At 39.0% G+C, this 22,072-nt stretch overlaps 1 protein-coding gene across 1 annotated transcript in view; it reads right to left on the reverse strand.

The window, feature by feature from the left end:
• Nucleotides 1-5,083: 5,083 nt before the first annotated feature.
• The window catches only part of STIL (STIL centriolar assembly protein), a 29,086-nt gene continuing 12,097 nt past the window's right edge, over nucleotides 5,084-22,072 (reverse strand). Inside the window, exons 7-17 of the mRNA XM_089515095.1 lie at nucleotides 21,871-21,954; nucleotides 21,513-21,599; nucleotides 20,741-20,888; nucleotides 19,760-19,869; nucleotides 19,015-19,120; nucleotides 17,118-18,140; nucleotides 16,427-16,589; nucleotides 15,066-15,288; nucleotides 10,856-11,045; nucleotides 9,849-10,096; nucleotides 5,084-6,475 (exon numbers count right to left, since the gene is read on the reverse strand). Of these exons, the coding sequence (XP_089371221.1) occupies nucleotides 5,653-6,475; nucleotides 9,849-10,096; nucleotides 10,856-11,045; nucleotides 15,066-15,288; nucleotides 16,427-16,589; nucleotides 17,118-18,140; nucleotides 19,015-19,120; nucleotides 19,760-19,869; nucleotides 20,741-20,888; nucleotides 21,513-21,599; nucleotides 21,871-21,954 (3,205 nt within the window). The 3' untranslated portion in view covers nucleotides 5,084-5,652. The remainder of the gene's footprint in view (nucleotides 6,476-9,848; nucleotides 10,097-10,855; nucleotides 11,046-15,065; nucleotides 15,289-16,426; nucleotides 16,590-17,117; nucleotides 18,141-19,014; nucleotides 19,121-19,759; nucleotides 19,870-20,740; nucleotides 20,889-21,512; nucleotides 21,600-21,870; nucleotides 21,955-22,072) is intronic.

Here is a 22,072-nt window from a genome sequence, read left to right on the forward strand (position 1 = left end):
ATGTTACTCAGAGCAAGTGCAGAGTGCTTAAAGCTGAACATTGATTAGCCCCAGTCAGAACCCATACATTTGAAATTAAAGCTGCTAGCACTTTGGTGTGATCAGACATATCTGAGTAGAATCATAGAATCATACATTTTATGTATGTATGAGTACATTTTACATGAGAGAAACAAACACTGATCCTAGCACCTCCAGCAATGGAATTCTGGGAACTAGCACCTCCAGCAATGGAATTCTGGGAACTAGGACTTCCAGCTCACCAAATTTTGAACCAGCACAGTATGCAATATTAATTGGTGTTATTCTGGATTTAATTTATAAATAAGCTTGCCTAAATATCCTAAAAGCACCAGATCCTGTCTGACTTTGGAAGCTAAGTAGGGTCAACCCTGGTTAGTACCTTTATGGTACATGCCCCAACAAATACCAGGTGCTGCAGGCTACACTCCAGAGGAAGGAATTGGCAAACTACCTCTTCCTTGCTCTAGAAACCCCTAGGAAATTCATGGAGTTGCCATGCATTGGGGGGTGGGGATTTGAAGGCACTCATACACAGAGTTAAAGAGGTTCAATGAAACCTCTTCTCTGGACAGGGTTTTTTTGTAAGATGGCAAATCATCTCTGGTGTAGAAATTGCTTGACTCTCCACATGTTGGACAGCAGGTCCCAGAAGCCCTAGCCAGCATAGCTAGCAGTGAAATTTAATGAAAGCTGCAGTCTGACAACATTTGGAAAGCTGTGTCTTTCTCACCCTTGCATTACCTGATCCACATAAGTCTAAAATGGAACAGAAGTCAAGAGATGGCAATATTGTGTCAGAAAATACCACAAGTAGGGTAGGAAAGCAGAAACTGAGGTGATGGTATAGTATTTTTACTTCCTAATCTAAAGCATACTTAACACCATCAACACAATAATTTTAAACAAGTATAACCCTGGACCAAAACATTCTGCAAAAAACAAAACAAAACAAAAAAACCCAGTTGGAGACCACTTTAATTGCCCTGGCTCAATGCCAGGGAACTCTGGGAACAGTAGTTTTGTGAGACATTTAGCCTCTGTCAAATAGCTCTGATGCCACAATAAAGTACAATTCCCAGGATTCCCTAGCACCAAGCCAGGGCTGTTAAAGCAGTCTCAAACTGGATTATTTCTGCAGTGTATTTTGGATGTCAATGTTGTACTACTGATCAGCAACAGTCCTTATCTTATCTAACTGCATTTGCACATTTTATTCTGGACATCTGATTTTTTAATTAACAGTATTAGAAATGAATTCAGCACCAGTTCTCATAAAATCTTACTTCTTCTTAGCTAAATGGTGGAATATTATACATATCTAACTAACAGTAAATCTTACTGAGATTAACTGCATTTATTTGCAGATACGTATAGGATTCTGATGAAATAATCCTTCAAATTAACATCCTTGCTAGAAACTTCAAGATTTAGCAATATAATAATCCTATCAAAATACATACCAGAAACCCAGATATTTCATACTGGCATTACTTGTTGTCACTTATTTAATTTTTCCTGTGTTTTCCTCAAAACTGGGTTTACAAACATTTCAAACAGACACAGATAAAACACATACCGTAGGTAAAAACATACAAAAGTTTTATTGGAATATAATTAATCTACACAATTAATAATATCATTTAAAAGACAAATGATAACAACATACCATGGAGCAAAAGCTCTTTCCTTATTATAAACAATTCCCCTAAGGCTTTTGTCTTCACCAGCCAAACAAGACAATAAGATGAAATCCAAAACCAGACTTCCAGAGCCTGGAGGGAGCCACAAAGAAGGCCCTCTCTCATGTTCCCACCAGGATGGCAGGACTGAGAGAAGGGCCTCCCCTGAAGTTTCCTAAGAGTGGACAGACTGATAACATAAAGGTCCCATCTTTCAGATAGCCTAAAAGCATACCAGAGGGATTTATAGGTAAGTACCAGCAATTTGAATTATGCCAACAAACAGACTTGTAGGATTGTTCTAACAACTAAGTTGTGTATTTCCTGTAACAAGCCCAGTAAATATTATGGCTGCACCTTTTTGGACCAGATGAAGTTTCTGAACACTTTTGAAAGACAGCCCCACACAGAGCACATTATAGATGTCCAAACAGGATGTCACCATTCCCAGATATGGTGTTTCAAGGAAAGCATCAGTCTCCATTCCTATCAGGTGGATTAGGCCCTGAATTGCTATCTGCCATGGATTCTTGGTGAAGTCACCACTAGAAACTTAGTCGTCCATACCAAAGAGCACATCTGCATCAGTGCCTCAAGCCACCATAGGACCTCTAGCAGAGACAAGCAAAGTGGCCATGTGGAAGTCACCATATACGCTTGTTAGGTATCACTAACTTGACAGCTTCACTCAGCTGAAGCTGCAATGGACTGCAGGGTCCTGCAGCTGGTGATCAAACCTAGGTCATTGAGATGCCAACATCATCCAGCCTAACCAGGTTAACTTTGGTAAATCCCAAACTACAGGATGTGAGGCCTGTATCTGTTGGTGCAGAAGTCTTAAATCTGCCAATGTACTTTTGGCTTCCACTAAAACTTGTGCCACCAATCTCAGGGTTGACTTCAGGAGTACACCCAAGTTGCAAACTTGCATTTCCAGGGCAGGGTATCTCTATCCATCACAGGTTGGATCCTTATTACCTGATCTGCTTTTGACTGACCAAGAGTACCTCTGTATTATTTGTATGCAAAGAGATCTTACGGTACCTATGAGACTAACAGTGCAAAAGAAGTTGTAGTATGACTTTTGTTGACTTGATCAGCTTCCTCGGATGTATTTGCAAGATCTCTTTGTATACTGATATTCCAGACTAATACAGCAGTGTCTATGAATTCTGTCTTATCTGGCTAAGCTTCAGTTGGCAATGCCCTCCTCCAGCCCATTATGTATGACAGATACTAGTTGAGAACCAAAAACTAGTTCACAGAGTTCCACTGCATTGAGCCATGGCAGAAAGTGGTGTTAGCCTGGATTATTTCTGCAGCGTGTTTTGCAGGCAGTGTTATCATACCACTAGATATTCCAGGGCCATGGCTGAAGAAGAAATATTGGAAACTAGTCATTAATTATCCAATATAGTATTTTTCAGGCAGGGTTATTTCAGCAGAGAATACATACCTGGACCAGTGTGGTGAAAGGCACTGCAGGGAGGGTACTGGCCTCCACTAACAGGGACCAGGAGGCTTTGGGTGTGGCACAGGGTATCATAATGCAGCATGTGATAGGGGTGAGGTGCATAGTCTATTAAGGTCTGGCCATCTTCTCACACGCCTGTTTGGATCGCCCCAGAACACTTGGGCAAGTGCAGAAGCATTCTCTCTCACATACACACCAACACCACTGAATAGCCATGGGTAGCCCAGCATCCTATTTCAGAGATTAAAGGGAGGAGTTTTTATTAAGAGAGCATGTGGAGTTTCCCACACATGCTTGATGTGTTTTCCTATAAATTATTCATTTATTTGTTATATTTATCCAGTTTTGGACAGCAGTCTTGTAAGGTGATCATGCTGAGAAAGGGATTGAACTCACAACCTTTTGGCTTGCAGTACAGGCATTTAACCACTGTGCTACCAGGGCTCCCTCACAGATACCAGCAACCCTCTAACAAGTTCTACATCACAAAGGCTCTCCTGTTTATCATATGGGCCCCCTTCAACTATCCTCTCCTTTTGCAAGGGTAGGTTTTCTTTAAAATGTTTACTCTTATTGTGTGGAAATCATAACTGGTAGTGTTGAGAGGTTGTAGAGTAAATGGGGTCACGAGCAGAATATTTTGTTGCTGTTGTGCATTTTTGCCTTCAACTAGTATATTAGCATAGAAAGGAATTACCAGAAGGAATCCTGTAGCTTTTTGAGAAAGAAATAAATGTCTAGCATAAGATTTCATAAACTGCTTGCTTTGTTTATTTCTTCACTAATAAACAAATAATGCAATGGTGGTTTAGTGGGGGTTGAGCAGGTGTGTGCATGTATATACACACATGCATGTAGAAGTATGTGTATGTGGGGCTTCTAGAACTCCCATTAAATTACAACGAAGTCCAAAAGAAGAACAAGGAAAGATAAGTGAAAAACCTTACAAAATGTTCCAACTAAGGGTCTTCCCCCAGTTATTTCACCTTTATAGCAATAGCATGTACATTTATATACCACTTATCAGTACACTCAGCACTCACTAAGTGGTTTATAATCTGTAAGTTAACTGCCCCCAACAATCTGGGTACTCATTTTACCTACCTATGAAAGGATGGAAGGCTGAGTGGACCTTAGAGCCCTGCCTGGGAGCAAACTCACAACCTTGTGGCTGCTGTATCAGCATTTAACCACTGTGCCACTAGGGCTCCACAAATCCCCAAAGGAGGGGGTTAAGTTTAGGGGGCTCAGTCCAAGTACTGGATTGCCTTTGGGGCTCAGAGGTTTTGCCCAAGAAAAGGCTGAGGTAGTTAGGGTAGACACCTGACCACAGCTGGATCTGCATGAGGTTTCAAATAGAAGATACGTCAAATAACATGGCCCTTATTTAATCCAACTTTCTATGGGTTTTATTTTATGGTTGGTGGAGAGCATCAAAAAACAACGCACTTTAGGATGTTTCCCTCCACCACTGACACACTTTACTAATGTTCCATAGGGAGACGTGGGTAAGAAATAATAATGTGGCCAATCTCCCGCTAGCTTTTTTAATGAAATGGAAAAGTTGTAGAACACTTGGTGGCTGTCATCTCTCCAAAGATTCTGTCCACTTCCATAGGCTGCACAAATGGAAAAGTACCCATTACCATTAGACAAGGACAGGCCAAGGTATGTCCGTTGGGTTTCATCAATGATAGTGTGATTCTACCTGCAAAATAACACCCCAAGCATTCCAACAGCGCAGTTGAAGAACCTGAACGGAAAGACAAGTGTCACCACTAAAGTCACTGTTTAAGGCCCTTTGGCCAGACTCCACAAGTCCTCTTTGTGGAAGATGATTCAAAGCCATTTCGGTAAGTGATGCAACAGACCAGACCAGAAATGAATTTTAAAAAACCTGCTTTTAATAAGTTCATATATGAAAAGATTATAGTACATTTTATTTGGACAATCCAATTGAACAGACCAACAATGCATGAAACATTTGTTCCTTATATTTGATACAAATTCAAAACCCAAGATATGGGTGATATTTGCTGAGCTGGTTTTGCTTCATGATTTGAAATTGAAAGCCACTTCCTCATTTTATTTTAAATTCTTTAAAAAATCAGAGCTATAAAATGAAGTGCATTATACTAATGCTTAGGTGAATCCAAAAAGATCAACTGAGTAGCAAACATTCATTGTCTGCTTCAACACTAATTGTTGCACCCTGTCCCCTTTTAAAACTCATGAAGCCACCATACATCACATCACACAAGCCATGTTCACATTAGGGCAAGATACCTGAAATATGTCAGAGGTGTAAACATGTCTTTCATGTAATAGCTAATATCGTACAAGGCAACTAGATTGGCCAAGATGAAATGGCAAGCCTTCACCAGAACATCTCTCAGAGATCTTTAGCCAACAGATGCTCTTGAACTGTGACAAAACTGATACTGAAAAGTCCTGCAGACAGCAATAAAACAAAGATCACAATAATTTTGGCAACTGTCTGAGCTGCTGTACATCAAGAAAAGTACCCACTGAATTCATGTTGTCTGCTTGATTTATGTAATCAACAGTAGGCGTTTGTGGTGTTTCAGGTACAATCTGAACATTCAGATTCTCTTTGTCAGGATGTTGTGTAAACTCTGCTTTTCCAGATACAAGTTTCATTTTTGGCTTTAAGTCTTTTAAAACTGGTTCTGAACTTTCATTTGACTGATGAAGAATTCTGAGTGGAAGGACTGCATTAGTAACATTTCTTAATATGGGGCCTTCTGAGTTTGACGCATCACTACTACAATGTTCACTGCCATGGTGTATGAGATTAAGAGGAACTTCTTTTCTGCCAATTCTTTCAGAAGGGTCCTTCCAGCAGGCTAAGCCATCTATCGCAGGGCTGAAATCCAGCTGTAGGACAGGATTTAAGTTTTCTTCTCTTCTGTAATAATCGGTCAGCTGTTCATCATCATCACTACTATCACAGCTTTGTAAGAGCCCATATTTCCTCATGTATTTTCTGGTTGCAAAAGACATATTGCTTGGGGAAATTAAGCCAAAACCCACAAAGGTCTTGTCTGTATTAGTGTGCAAGAGAGTCTGTAAAGATGAAGTCAAAGAATCCTTTTGACTTGAATGACTCAGAGAAAGTTGTGACAGTTGATTTTCACTTAAATATTTGAGAGCAATAGCATTTGCCTCCATACTCAGATCTACACCATTGGGAGTTAAGCCACTCGTGCCAACATTAGCAAATGAAATGTAGTTTAGGCCTGGAATTACTGCTTCAGGATGAATACAGGTCATTATACTGTAAGAGAAAGAAAATAAGATAGCTTAAATCAGTAAAACAAACATGAAACTTATTCCACCTACCTATAGATATCAGGTGAAAATAAAACTATCAAGACTACATTGACTGATTGTTGTCAAAGCAGTTGTCAAACTATTTTGATTGTTGTCAAAATACTGTAAAAGATATGGTGCTGCAAGTCACTTTGGTGTTGCTGCAATGCCTTCCACCCTTCCTTATATAGGTTCTCACAGAATATATAACCCATTCACACACTGTAACATACATACCAACTGACTTCTGCAACTAGTAGACTGTAGCAATGTTTGACATAATTTCATACACTTCTTTAAGCCAGAGGCAGGCAGCTGTGGGAGGCCAGGGGGCTGCATTAGATCCTAGGAAACCTTGGGAAGCCACTCCCTCACACTGTCACCCCCAAACACTATACACTCTCCAAAGACCTTCCAGGGGAGCAAGGGACATTTCTGGTAAGTTTGTGGCCTTCGTGAGGAATCTTAGGCCCAGAAAAGGGTTTTTAACAGCAGTAAGTGACCAGAAGTTACTTCCTTAAAAAAAAAAAGGCATTTCTTGCCCCCAAAATGGTCCAAGAGACCAAAAATGTGGCAGAATGCCCACACACCTTCCTGGAAGACATTTTGGAGCAATTTTTTTTTTAAAAAAAATGTTGGCCCCTTGGGGCCCTAAGGTAGCATGCAGCCCATGGACCACATGAGTAATATTCCAAGTCTTCAGTATTCTATGCATTGTACACATTTGAATCCTTTGATTGTATTTTCATTTTCTAGGCACAAGAACATGGCTATCTAATCTATCATTAGTGGGATTACTAGTTCTCATAAAATGCTGTTTCATCCTCAACTGGCGAATCAATCAATCAATCAGTTTATTCAGTCATTGACCAATATAAAATAATAAAAACCAATAAAATAATAATTGTACAGCACAATTACTAACTATTATTAAAATTCAAATCGAGGAGCGTACAGCAGAGTCAAACTCTATCTATTTTACTTTACCTCAAGTGGCCATATAATTATGTATCGTCATAGACACAGGTGTAGTTTGCAAATAAAGTCCAGGTGACCAATTTAGCTTTACTTTCCATTTTGGGATTAATCAAAGTTTAATGTCAGGTTCAAACCTAATACTGTGGTTATTTCTAACTGTAGTTAATGAAAAGAAAAGAAGTATGAAGTTCAGCTGTTTCCACAGTTAAAATCAACTTCACTTTATTTAGGTTCCGACATCATAATATGTTGTGGTTATTCTAAACTCTTCACAGCTGTGCAGCACAGAGAATAGTGTGAGGGCAGCAGAGGATAGCGTGAAGCTCATCCTCTTAAAAGTAAATTAATCTGCAGATTTACAAAGTAGCTAATATCTTGCACTCCAGAAATGCCACCTGCAGAAAAATCTTGTAAGATTTTATGATAATTATTTGTGAAACTTGGGGGGGGGGGGAGTAGTAATTCACATTCTCTAAAAAGATTTGACAAGTGAGGAACATGCAGTCCATTGACATCTGGAGGGCTGCAGTTCCAATATTCCTGATGACTTCTGACATGCTGGTCTAGACAATAGTAGTAATCCAACAATGAGGGCCATTGGTTCCCTATGCCTGGGATTTATTATTAGATAGTGCCATCAGGACATAAACTATAAATATTATTCACATTTTCTGTTTTTCTTCAGCACTGTAACGTCTAAGAAGATACTAGTCTCATAAGCATGAACATTTTGCTAGATATGTATCTTTAGAGAAGCTTGACTCCTAATATCAAGAGACTAACTGCTGTTCTTATAAGCTATAAAATATGACTGGGCTTTGTGAATAACAAGGGGATTTTGCAAGAGGAATAAATCGTTTGGTTTGCTCTTAAACTATGTTTTCTTGAAGCACACCTTTCAACAGAGCTTGATGGAGAGGAGAATTATGTTTGGATTAAAAGGAAGTCCATCTGAGTTTAAGGATAATATTGCATGAAAGAAAACAGCAAAAGGCAGCAAAAGGTAACATTGTACTTGTTACATTGTATTCTTACTGCCCAAGAAGCTCAGGCTAACATTCAGGATTTACAGAAATGGGCAAATGGCTTTTTGTTTGAATGCTAAACCATGGCGAGTTACAGACCGCCCAAAACGGACGGTCTGCCGCTGCCTGCTGCGTCCAGAAACCGCAGCAGCCAAACCACATGGTTCCTGGGTGCAGCAAGAAAGAAGCACCGAAATGGCGCTTCTTTCAGCGACCCCAGGAGTGGTGCCGTGAGGCGCTAGTCGCGCACTCGCGGCGTCACTTCTGCCACGCAACGTCCGGATGCTATGCATCCGTGACGTCAAAATGGCAGCCCCTGTGTGGACGGGCGCTGCCATTTTGTATAGACTCGGTCCGTATTAGGGTTGAGGGGCGTCTGGAAGGGACGCCCCTTCTCAACCCTAACACGCCACTTCAGCGAGTCTGTAACGTGCCCATGTATCTTACTTAGTACCTATGTGGAGGACTGGTTAGAGGAGAGTAATGATCTTTTTCTATCATTTATCAACCTTCATTCCTCTAAGCTTATTCCTACCTATTCACCTCTCCATCCCCTCATGGACTCCAAAGTCAACTGCTTCATTTAGTTACGATTTTAAAACCCTTCAACTCCAAGATGCATACTAGGAGAACCAGAAGTGCTGTTGGAAAATCATTGCATTCTCTCTCCCCCTCCTCAGATAAATAGGATTTTCCTACATGCATCTCTACTGTCTTCTATCTCTATTTGCATGCCATTTGGTCCTGCTAAATTACAGGGCAATAAATACCTTTGTAAGTTGGTGAACAGATCATGTGATCTAAGTAACTTCCTTAGGAAGTTCTCTCACACAATAGATCTCTCCTCACATCAATTCACACCATCCTTCACCACTGGTCATGGAAACCAAGAGTGCTGGGACTTAGGCAAGTTACAGACTGCCCAAAACGGGTGGTCTGCCGCCGTCGCCAGTTGCTGCATCCGGGAACTGCAGCGGCCAAACTGCGTGGTTCCTGGGTGCAGCCAGAAAGAAGCACCAAAATGGCGTTTCTGGGCCCTGTAAGTGGCGCCGTGAGGTGCTAGTCGCGCACTCGTGGCGTCACTTCTGCCGCGCGACATCAAAATGGCGCCCCCCATGTGGATGGGCGCCGCCATTTTGTACGGACTCGGTCCGTACTAGGGTTGAGGGGCATCAGGAAGTGACGCCCCTTCTCAACCCTAACACGTCCCTTCCTAACCCTAGCACGCCCCTTCGGTGCGTCTGTAACGCACCTTAGTCTGCCAATACAAGGAGAGCAGAGCTTGCCCCTCCTCCCCTTTAAACTACTAGTGCATCATCTTTCCCCTTCACTTACCTGGCATTCTCTACTTTGTGAGCAGTGTTGATTTGATTAGGAGAGTCAAAATTTACTCCAAGTTTTTTTAACTGCTTCAAGGTTGCATTCAAAACACTGTCTTTATTTTTCGGGACAGGGTCAGGTGTTGAATCTCTTTTAGGGTTGTTTGATTTTGAAGAAGTGCTGCATTCATTGCTGATCACCCCCTCTTTTACAGAGGAACTGCTTACTTCAGAAGATGCCTTCAAGAAATGATTTACTTGACCCTATAGAGAAATATAATAAGCGAATCAAAGTAAAAGCGCACAAAAGAGTAACCCCTGGTATACTGTCAATATCTTCATGGTCAGAGTTATTTTGATAAAGTTGAAAATCACAGGGTTGTGAGAATTAAGAGCTTAGGACTCAATGCTTGTGTAACATAAGCATCCCTTCATCACAGCAGCTATTTTGGGGTGTAAAGACACTTAAACAGTTGAATTAACTAATTTCTAGATCAACATTGCTTACCTTGGAATATACCTATACTAATTTCAAATGTCCCTTCTACCATCTTCTTTCAAAGGAAACCTCTAAACATTTGTTTTCCTTGAATAATTTTTAAATGCATAGCATTTACAAAGGTGATCAAATCAAGCAGCACTCCACAAACCTATGTATCAACATTTATTTTTTATATATACAGTCTTTCAGAGACAATCATGTGCTCATATATGAACTTCTTAATTATCCAGTTTCATTTTTGATAAATGCAAGGCAAATGTTACCTCCTGTTGTGCCACATATTGTCTTAGCTATGCATCACATAAAATGCAGAGAACTGTCTATCACAGAATGCTAGAAACAAGAGAGTTATACCTTCTATTCAAGAATTTAGAGAAAAATGTGGAGACATAAATAGATACATGTTGATGAGCAAGCCACTGTCCTTTTCAAAAATGAGAAACAATTTATGTGCCAATGCTATTAGCAAACTTTGGTTAAATAAGAATGTTAAACTGAAAGGGTTCTTTATGAACACTTACCAGTATATCCTGGTAAAATTTCTGGTCATCTAGTGGGACATTTGGTAAGGTATTCATGACTTTTTCAATGTTTTGTTCATTAATTGCTGCCAAATGATTATCAGTTCCCTCTGATGGTTTGGATTGTAAGCACATGCTAACACTTTCATTCAGTAGAGAGGTTTGGGCTATCCCTGTAGCAGCTGGCCCACTGCAAGAAGCAGACAACACCAAGTCAGCAGATAATTCAGAGCAGTAAATGAAATTGTCAATGTCTGCTTGTCTTTGGGACAGAAGAGAAGTGACTATATCTCAGACTTTTTGAAACTCCTAGTACTGTAAGATGTTCCACCTAGTTCCAGGTTTTATAGATCAGAAATATTTTGTTCATTTTTTTAGCTTCATTCAACAGAAGTGTCTCATGTATCGTTTTATTACTGGCAGGAGAGACAGACTTTCTTACTTAAAATCAAAAGGTGCTTCTGCAACAGGGGTTGGAAAACTTTGAGCAGAATATACTGGTAAATCTCCAAATGATTTACAGAAGAAAAGAAAGTATCTCAGACTTCTATCTGAAAACATCAACAGTGCTTTTTTGATGGTGGTGGGGAGGGTTTAAAGTCTCTCCTAAATTAAGTTGCTGATAAGGAACACTTGGAGGGAAATTAGTAGATTTTTGTGTGGAAGGATTTGGAAGGTGGCTGTGATGACTACACATTCCTACCCTATTGTGGGAGGAAGGTGGTATAGAAATGAAACAAATGTAAAAAAAATACACCAGCCCTCCACATTTGCAGGTTTGACTTTTGCAGCTTTGATTTTTCACAGATTTTAATAATATATTCTCTCTAGGAATATTTAGGTCCTCCAGTGCAACTCTATGGTGTGTTGAATTTATTTTCTTAAAAAGGTATGAAAAGGGTGAGCCCAATCCACTGTTTCCATCATAGCAACTGCTCAAAATAAAAGCAGGGGCAATGTGAAGCCCACCACAAGTGGTCTTAGGTCACAATGGGTCCCCCAACCCCCATCCAAAACTCTATGGTCAACTTTAACCAAAAGTCACACTGAAGGAGCTAGAGATTCCTGGAGAGAATACTCCACCAGGCATTTGTAGCTCCTCCAGTGCAATTCTATGATCAATATCTGGCATTCATAGGCTAACCTGCACACAGAACCAGTTCTATAATTGTTAATGTTCAAATACCCACTTGATCCAAGGGGTGGACTTCAGCATTCTAATAAATACCAAAGCAGAAGCAAGCTGAAAGCTTACCCACTCCTGCTCTACAGTGTACTACATATATTATGTTTAATATATTGAAGAGGGTATATATTCCATTTTAAATCAGAAATGTTTTCCTCATGGAAAACTACGATGGCTTCATGTACCTGCATACATTCAAACTCTTTAAACTGTTTGGGTCCATTCTACACAGGCAGTTATATATAATTTTGGAATTCCTTCTGGTACATATCTAGTGTTTATTTAGATGACTATATAGACAAAAACTTTAATTTTTTAAAAAAGAGACATAAATTTGGAAGATCTAGTTCAATCCTTAAAATCATAGAATCGTAGAGTTGGAAAAAACCTCAAGGGCCATCCAGTCCAACCCCCTGCCATGCAGGAAATCTCAATCAAAGTGTCCCCGACAGATGGCCATCCAACCTCTGTTCAAAGACCTCCAAGAAAGGAGACTCCACTACACTCCAAGGGAATGTGTTCCACTGTCGAACAGCCCTTACTGTTAGGAAATTCCTCCTAATGTTGAGGTGGAATCTCTTTTCCTGTAGTTTGCACCCATTGTTCCAGGTCCTGTTCTTTGGAGCAGCAAAAAACAAGCTGGCTCCCTCCTCAATATGACATCCCTTCAAATATTTAAACAAGGCTATCATATCACCTCTTAACCTTCTCTTTTCCACGCTAAACATCCCCAGCTCCCTAAGTCGTTCCTCATAGGGCATGGTTTCCAGGCCCTCCACCATTTTAGTTGCCCTCCTTTGGACATGCTCATTTCTCAATATCCTTTTTGAATTGTGGTGCCCAGAACTGGACACAGTATTCCAAGTCGGGTCTGATCAAAGCAGAATAGAGTAGCACTATTACTTCTCTTGATCTAGACACTATACTTTTATTGATGCAACCTAAAATTGCATTGGCTTTTTTAGCTGCCGCATCCCACTTGCCAGAGATTAAATGACAATATCTGAATAATATATCCTCCTTCTGCCCAATTTTAGCTGTCCTACAAATCCTCCCAACAAAGACTGATGCTGGTATTAATTTCAGAAATGGGAATAGTAATGCCATGGGCAATAAGCAAGAGGAATCTTGATGGCCCATCACATCCTACAAAGCAAGCTATAGTGACTTCAACAGATGAGAAAAATACCCTGTATTACTTACCATGCTAAAAAATACAAGTACCTCCCCGAGGGAAGCAGTCTGGACTATGATTAAAAAAAATTAACAACTGGACATTTGCTGTACCACTAACCTGACTATGTAGATCAGGGGTGGGCTACTAGCTCACACCAAGCCTGCAAATATTTGTGGGGGATCAAAATCACAAGCTGACAGGAGGACACTTTTAGTTTCACTTTTCAAAGTTTTCAAATTTTTTAGGAGATGACACCTAACACACAAAACTGCTGTCCCTGCACCTTGAGAACAACATTTTGCCAGCCCTGGTACAGACTACTCCTTAATTAGATGAAATTTAAAACACATTTGCAGGCAATCCCCGAAACATATGCTTAAATATCAGGACTGAAACAAGGATGATAAATGCAAAAATGCTACCTAGGTCATGAAGTGACCCCCATGCTCCCCGAACAATGTAGGTAATAAAGTGCTAGAGCTCTAAGCAATCAATTGTATATGCTGAAAGAGATAAGATATAGATCACATACAGTGTCAGTTAGTCAATACAGGTTATCAATTGCTGCTAGAGGTGGTATTTTTATCCTCCTCAGCAAGATTATGTAAGCTAAATATTTAAAAGTCACCTTGACAACTGTAACTTTGGTATTATAAAGCAATTCACTGCCTGAATAATTAAGTCATGCATGCCCATGAATTGTTCCTAGAATATGAGCTCCCAAACATCAGTGAATGTGTATCTTAGACATAAATCAAAATCACATTGATATTTCAAGAGGCTCACATTATAAGTAACCTCTTACAGTTGCAAGAAGTAAAATAGCTATGTAAAACAAGTAAGTTTAGGGTTCATTCAGTGGTCTGCTTGTACTGAACATTTCTTAGTCAGTGACTAACTACTTCAGTATTTAGTTGTCTGCAGCTGCTAGGCACCCAATGAGAGAAATTCTACTTCTTTTCTACATGCACTATTTTGATCCATTTTAAAGATAAGCCATGACTTTTAACTTGATTGGATATAACCATATTTTTATGTAGGTTTAGTTGCTATGCAATTTAATCTGGGGTGGGTAACCATCAGGCTTGGGTCGAGGGTCCTCTCTCTTCTTTTAAATTCTCTCCACTAAATAATTTTAGACACAATTTTTACACACAATCTTAGTCTATGAGTTTATTTGGGGGGGGGGGGGGGATAAGCCTGTTTTACTTGCTGTTCCACCATCTATCTCTTGCTCAATTATATTTTCTTCCTATTCAATTTCCAGTTTGCTTCCTGGTTGAAAAGGGCCTCTGATGGGTCTAAAATAGCCTGGGGAGAGGGGCAAAAGCACAGGTGGGGTGAATTTTTAAAGCAAATAAAATGGCTTTAACATATAAGTTTTGGAAGAAGGTTGGGGGACCCTTAGGGACCTAAGACCAGTTGTGGTGGGCTGCACATTGCCCCTGCCTTTATTTTGAGCGGTTGCTATGATGGAAACAGTAAATTGGACTCACCCTTTTCATACATTTTTAAGAAAATAAATTCAACACACTGTACAATTTTAAAAACATGTGTGAGAGGACTTTGTATCCAAGCTAATACTTAATATGAATATAAACAAGCAGTTCAGCCAAGCCAAATCAAGTAATCACCTTTCTTCTACTAATACTCATGCTGACAGAGAGAAAAGGTTGCAGCTAGCCAATATGGAATGATTTCTAGAAGTGTAGAAACATATTTGCAACTGTATACTAGTAAAATCAAGTGCAAGCGTAAATCCTATAAAATCAGAGAGATTCTGCATGATAGAAGTATGCAAAGATTATTGAAGGAAGTCAAAAAGTAATTTAAAACAGAATATTTACCGAAGCTCAACAGAATGCTGACTAGGTCCTTCTTCAACAATATGGACACTATCTACAAAGCTGGGTATATCAACAACTTTTAATGATGAGGCAATGCTTGTTTGACTCTTGTCTTTTTCTGTGTTCATAGAAATATTAATATCTTCATTGGAAATTTCACCATCATCCTGCATCACAGAATCTTTGTTTCTTTCCAAAGGGGCATTCAAGTACAAGCTAGCACCTAAAAAAGGTCACAGAAAGAAAGTTTGGTTGAATTTGGCAAAATTAGTAGTATAGCACCCTGTTTGCATGGGCTGTTTCAATAATAAAAGTGCATCAGATTCAAGCCCAGTAAGCAATCACTTGTACCAACTGCTGCAGCTACCAACTAGTCAGTGCTGTACACATAGGCTTGCCATATCCCGCCTGTGGGCGGGACTTTCCCGGTTTTGGGCGGGTCCGCACGGTCCCATCCCGGGTTGGCCCCGCACCTGGGATTTCCCCTGCCCCAGGGCTTTGTTGCAAAGTCTGCAACAGCAGTGGCGGGGAAAGAGAGAGAGGCCTCTGTAGGCCTCTCCTTTGGCGGGGGGGGGGGCTTCCCTCCCCTCTTTGGCTCTGCTGGAGCCGAGGGAGGGAAAGAAGCCTCGCCTGCCGAGGCCAGACTTCTTTCCCCGCCTGTGCTCCGCCGGCAAAAACGGAGCCCAGGTGGAGGAGGAATCCTCCCCTCAGCGAGGCTCTTTTTCAAATGCAGGAAACCCCCCCCAAAAGGTCCTACATTTGAAAATTTTGTCCTACATTTGTCCCGGTTTGGAGGTCTGGACTAATGGCAACCCTATGTACACATAACACTAAGGAGCAAAAAAGTGAAAATAACATACCACTCATGTACAATTTCACATCATGATTAGATTGTGCCTCTTGCAACCTAAAATTCTTTGCAACACTAAATGTCATGTCCTAATAGGAGCAATAAACACAAAAGACTGGAGCCACCACTTACTGAAAAATGAACTGAGATTTCTGCAATCTTATTAGACACTTTTTCTTAGCAAGGTGAAAGCTATTGCACTAAGATGAGGTCAAAACCATGTGATTCCAAAAAGTTGCTTAATATTTGAAAAGTACTTCATGTTCATCACAAACAAACCAATTTACACACATGCAGTCCTCAAGAAACAGTATGATTGCACTGTTTAGAAATCAGCCTTGACACAGTGCTGTCTGTTTGGAGGACCCACAATTGGTTGTACAGTTTTTTTACTGGGGCAAATAAGACAGTATAACTGGCTATAAAGAACCAAATCAAAATGGCCCCTGTGTCTAGCATTTCCCCACTGCTGTCTTATTAGTGTCAATCAAGAAAGTGTACAAGCCATTACCTGTGCTCACTGCAATGCTGACACTTTTTTTCATGTGTAACACTGGGGAGGATTGGGTTTCCATGGCAACAAATTCTAGCTGCTCCTTAGACTGTAAACTATTGCTTGCTATAGCCTTAGTGGAACAGGACTGAAGCGTCTGTGCTTCTAAAAGCCGCTGGATCTGTAACCATGTAAGATCAGTGTTATTTGAACTGCAGAGATAACAATAAAAATGGGGAAAGCAATTAGTGCAGTAAAAATCACAGTCAACAGTTTGCCTCTTATGAAGAAAAGACTATTATTTCCTCACACTATGGAAGGTAGCAAATTTAATTATGTATATAGAGGATTTTATAGATCAGCAGTTACTTCTACTAAAAATGCAAGTCTCATTATTACAATCTAGCTGGCTTCTGATCTGCATTATTCCTAAATCCAAGCAAGTTAATGGCTCATTAAACTGACTGTAAACTTAGCAACATTAATAACTGTTAAGTCACTGTTTAACATGAAAAATAGTTAAAAAGCATATAATACTAATCTCCTGAAGTTTCTACTTGCCTTAAGAGGAGATTGAAGAAAAGCACCAGTGTACACAAGGAGCAAGTTTTAGTCTGATAATATCATGCCTATTGTGACAATGTTGTTTCTGTAATATTCTAAATAAATTATAAACATATTAAGGAACCACAGAAGGAACCCCACAAACCTGAGCTTGTAGCAGCTTGATCTGCCTGTCTTGTTCAGTAAGAATTCGGTAAATATCTGATGATAACCCCATCATTTCATTATCTGATCTCATTTTTGAACATACTGCATGAGACTGTGCATTCCAAGAGTCCTCAGAAGAAGAAATATTATGTGTAGCTGCCAAATTATCGCTACAAGGAGACCAGTTCCCCATTATTCCATAATGGCCTAGGTTCATAGGGCTACTACTGGCAGATACCAGATTGCAGCCAGAATCAGTACATTCCATGTTTTGATGGCCAATTAACTCTGTAGTTTCTTGGGTGCTACCTGACTGAATTTCAGGTGTGTGACTGGAACCCATTTTATAGACTCCTTGCCAAGCATTTGTTGGAGTGTATTGCATATGGTTGTGTAGCTGACAGCTGCAGACACATGGAGGACAACAATGTGGATGTTGAATTGGAATCTGATGCTCCACTGGGCTTCTCACATGTGGAGGTAACAGCCCACAGCTGTGACAGGGGGAATGGGAAGGTACAGGAGACTGCTTAGATTTAGATTCTGTGGGTCCACTAATTGGAAGCTGCCCTTTCCTTTGTGCAGCATCACCACCTCCCAAATATGTTTCAGGTTTTCCAAGTTGATGAGGAGATGTGTTGGGAGATGCTGAAGAAGAGGATGAAGTAGATTCAAAATTCTTCCTTGCTTGAAATCCGACTGCATTGGGCTGCTGTTGTAATGGCGGTTGCATTCTTTTGCAAGGCTTTAAAATTGGAATTTTCTGTTTTAATTGCCTTGGTAATTCCTTTGGAAAAGATTCTCTGGCAAAGCCACTAAATGTGTGTTTGCCACAATCAGAATTCTGGAGTTGGCATGGGGGATGCTTTGCAGGACATGTAATCTTAGCAGGTTGATATCCAAATGGAGGTTTATTTTTTTTATCTGTGATCTTGACATGTTTTGGTGTTGGAACCAATTCTGTAGGACCACCATCAAATACAATTGATAGTTCAGGTACTGAAGGCTGGATCTCTGTTATCTGGAAACCAAATTATTTAGATGTAAAACATATGCAAAACTATCCAGTCTATGTATTTCTTATATTACTAATTTAATCCGAATATTTTTTTTCATCTCAGCAACTGAGTAACATATTTTCCTACACTATAGATATAAAATCAATAGAAAGAGAAAGCATGAAAAACATGCAAATTACAATTCATTATTAAGGAAACAGGAGGCCTTGAGTATGACATCTTTCAAAGTTCTACAATAAGGAATCCATGGAAAGGGCCAGTATAAACCCAAATAACGCTATCATACATGTGTGGAAGTAAGATGTACAAGTGGATCAATTTAAAACAGGGATAATGAGAAAGAAGTGCTAGTTTAGAATATACCTGTATTCAGTGTGTCTCACTATACAAAATACAAATAACGGAGCTAATGATGTCTATATAAGAAACATGCACTGACTCTTTAGTTTTGTATTCAGCTTTTTTCCTTCTTAAGCTAATCAATACCATCTCAATTAGCAGTCATTTAAGTTCTTAATAAGCATATCTGTATAGTTCAACCACTATTTCTGCTTCCCTCTTATGTTGATATACTGCTAGAACATCCCTAATAAATTAAATCAAATAATTAGGCTATGGTTGAGCTGGTTTATTGCCTTGTATGTTCATACAGCAGAATATGTCTCCTCTTGAAAAGCTTTTTCTTAAATTAATCTGAAAGATGTATTGTAGAAATAAAGGGTTAATAGCACTGTAGTACAACCTAGTGGCAAGATGATGGCATAACATCAGCCAGATAATATAGATGCTGAACCTGGGCCCTATCAGCTATCCAAAAGTATAATAAAACCAATTGTTTCTTCCCCTAAACTCCTGAAATAAAAGCTTTAGAATTACCTGTTGACTCACTGGGTAAGGACTGGGAAATAGTCTTGGAGATGTATCATCTTCCACACCAGAGTCATGATCAGACAGTTTATTGGGAGAGGTACTTTGAGACAAGCTAAAAAAAGTTTTGAAATTTGTGCTGTTGTAAAACATAATTTACCATAAAGATCTGAAATATCAATTTAATATCCCTGTCACATTTAAAGTAAATAATTTTGCAAATAATAAGGATTCAAAGCTGCAGCTGCTGGCAGGCAAGCTACACATGACACATAAAGACCATTTCATCTTTCTAACAGAATGAACTTCAAGGTGAGGATTATATCTGTGGATTCCCTTAGACTATTATTGCAGTCATACTAGTCAAAAGGGAAAAGCATGTTTTCTTACTGCAGTCTTTGACTTAGCAAATCAATAACAGTTAAGAGTTAACTAAAATGTGCAATTATGTAGACAAAAGTTTTGAGGAAACAAGACTTACAAAACACTTTTTACATATTTTCTGGCATTAACAACAACTTACAGATGGCAAGAACTTAAGATTCTATATCTTTACCTCTGGTTATCCTGTGCAACCTGAAATATGCTGGACATGCTTCTAAGATCATGCTGAATGTGACAGAGTAACTATTAACTATTCTAGTTGAAAATATGTTATTGCATGGAAGAAATATCTTCAAATGAAGAACTGGATACTGATAGAAAAATGTATTTCTACAGTACAGTATACATAAATGTCTGAAAAATGACTCACCTGCTAATAGAAACATTTTTCAAAATTTTGCTGAAGAACTCCATTTCTGCATGTTTATTTTCTGAACTCAGTTCAAACTGGATAGGACATTTACCTGAAGGCTCAACATTCTGAAATGAAATAGATGCAATAACTAAGTGCAGTGTTCAATAACTACTGCAAAACTACCTCCAGATTCACCTAGAAATCTGGTAAGAACCCACAACTAACAAAAATGTTAGGGCTATCTTTTATTTGCTAAGAACATTTCCATAGGAAGATTCACAATGGGTAAGACAACTATTACTGTAGTCACACATACGCAACTAAGATAAGGGCTGGAAAATCAAAAGACACTGCAAATCTCTAGCAACCACACTAAAGTATACATGGAGAGGCGTAACAGGAGATCATGCTTTTCACCATCATAGTTAGAGTCACACTAAAAACCGGTTTTGTATCATTTTTATCCTACTGAAGTAGGAATAAATCAATTACTCTTCAAACAGCATAAATGCAAAGCCCTTGTATTTATTCCTTTCGGTAACAGAAAGCTTTCCACACATCACATCTTTTTTCTCTCCTAAAGAACAATAATAATCAAGCTATGCACAGAATACACAGACAGTATTCAGTTGTCATACGATGATAATGTTTAAGGTTAAACTTAAAATAAAGCAAATCCTTTCCATTTAATTATAATACTACATTATATCTTACTATTTGAATTTGGAACTTTCAACTTGTAGTCCAAGATTCTAACCACTACACCACACAGACTCATGAAGAAGTATTTGTGATTTTTAAAAAGCAGCTGCTAGCTGTGAAAGAAAATTCAATACAAACTTCCTGAACACAGTGCAGTTACAGGAGTCTTTCAATATACAAATATATACAAATTATAAATGGAATAATTTTAAAATGCATCTCCATTCCTTAAACATTTTCAAGCATTGACCACTGCCACTTCACAATTATATTTCCAACATGCAAGTAACTTACTTTGAACAGATGTAATGTCTCCTTGCTTGTAAGTAGCTGGAAACCTAGTTCGGTACATCCACCACAAGGGAAGCATTCATAGAATTCTGGCCCATTATGCTTCAGAGAATAAAGCACAATGAGAAAACTACCTGATTCTGAAGACACCCTAGACAGAACAACATACATTAGACAATAGAAACAAAAGAAATTTCTCATCATCAGTGCATCACACTGGCAGATCAATTATCTAGCAAATATGACAAAGATCATTTAACTTCCTTTGACAGAATAAAAACCAAATTATTAGTGTTGAACAAGATTCAGCAATCATGTTTTTTTTTTAAAAAAACCTATGGCCACTTAAAATTAATATAATTAGTATATAAACTCAGCTGCTCCAGATGCTTTTGCCTATGTCAGTGGTTCTTGGTCTTTGGTTCTTGAGATATTTTGGATTCAGCTCCCTGACAACATAGTCTACGATCAGGGAATACAGGAGATGAAGTACAAAACAGCTGGAGGACCAAAGGCTGAGAACTTCTGACCTAGGTGGTTAATAATACTGCATCCATTCTGCTTCGTCACAAAGCCTTGGTTTTTTCATGTTTTAGCTTTCTATTTTAATCATTTGTTGTATTTTTTTAAGATATAGCATCTTGGATGTTATAATTCTAAAACATAAACATAGGTTATAATCCTGATAAAACAAACAAACAAAATGCTGACAACAGAACAGAAAGAAGAAGTTTTCCTCTAACATGCACACAGTGTAATGAAAATATATAGTCACCTCTCTTGAATTGAATTGCTAAATAAGTAGCGCAGACAAAATGCCCAGACTTGTGGACTATAGATATGAGATATCCCACTCAGCCAACTAAAAAGGAAGGAAAAATAAAATTCTTTAGCACTTGCAATAGACAATAATGTCACAACAGGGACAGACTCATGTAGCTCTGATGGTCACAGCTGTCCTAAACTGAACTATATTTTAAATCACCTAAGTATGTTCTGAAAATATATTAACCTTAACAGTTTGTCTTTGTACATAATGTTGAACACATACCAAAAAACAAACAAACAAACAAACAAACCAACCCACAAAAAAACCAATACTGGGAAAAGGATTCACATGTCTAAATACTTACATGCCTACCAGTGGCAAAGTATATGCTTTAGGGTCAGATTCCAGAACTAGAAGTAATTTCCTTGTCTGGTCCATTGTAAGATAACTACAAGAAAGAGAGAAAGTATTTTTCTCGAGATATTTTAAATCTATCTGTGGTACTTTTTAAAGGCAATTGAAAGCTAAATTAAATATTATGAGGCTAACATTTTCACTAGTCATAA

This window comes from Sceloporus occidentalis, unplaced genomic scaffold, assembly GCF_023333645.1.
Source record: "Sceloporus occidentalis isolate IW3139 unplaced genomic scaffold, rSceOcc1.0.p SCAF_3, whole genome shotgun sequence".
NCBI lineage: Eukaryota > Metazoa > Chordata > Lepidosauria > Squamata > Phrynosomatidae > Sceloporus > Sceloporus occidentalis.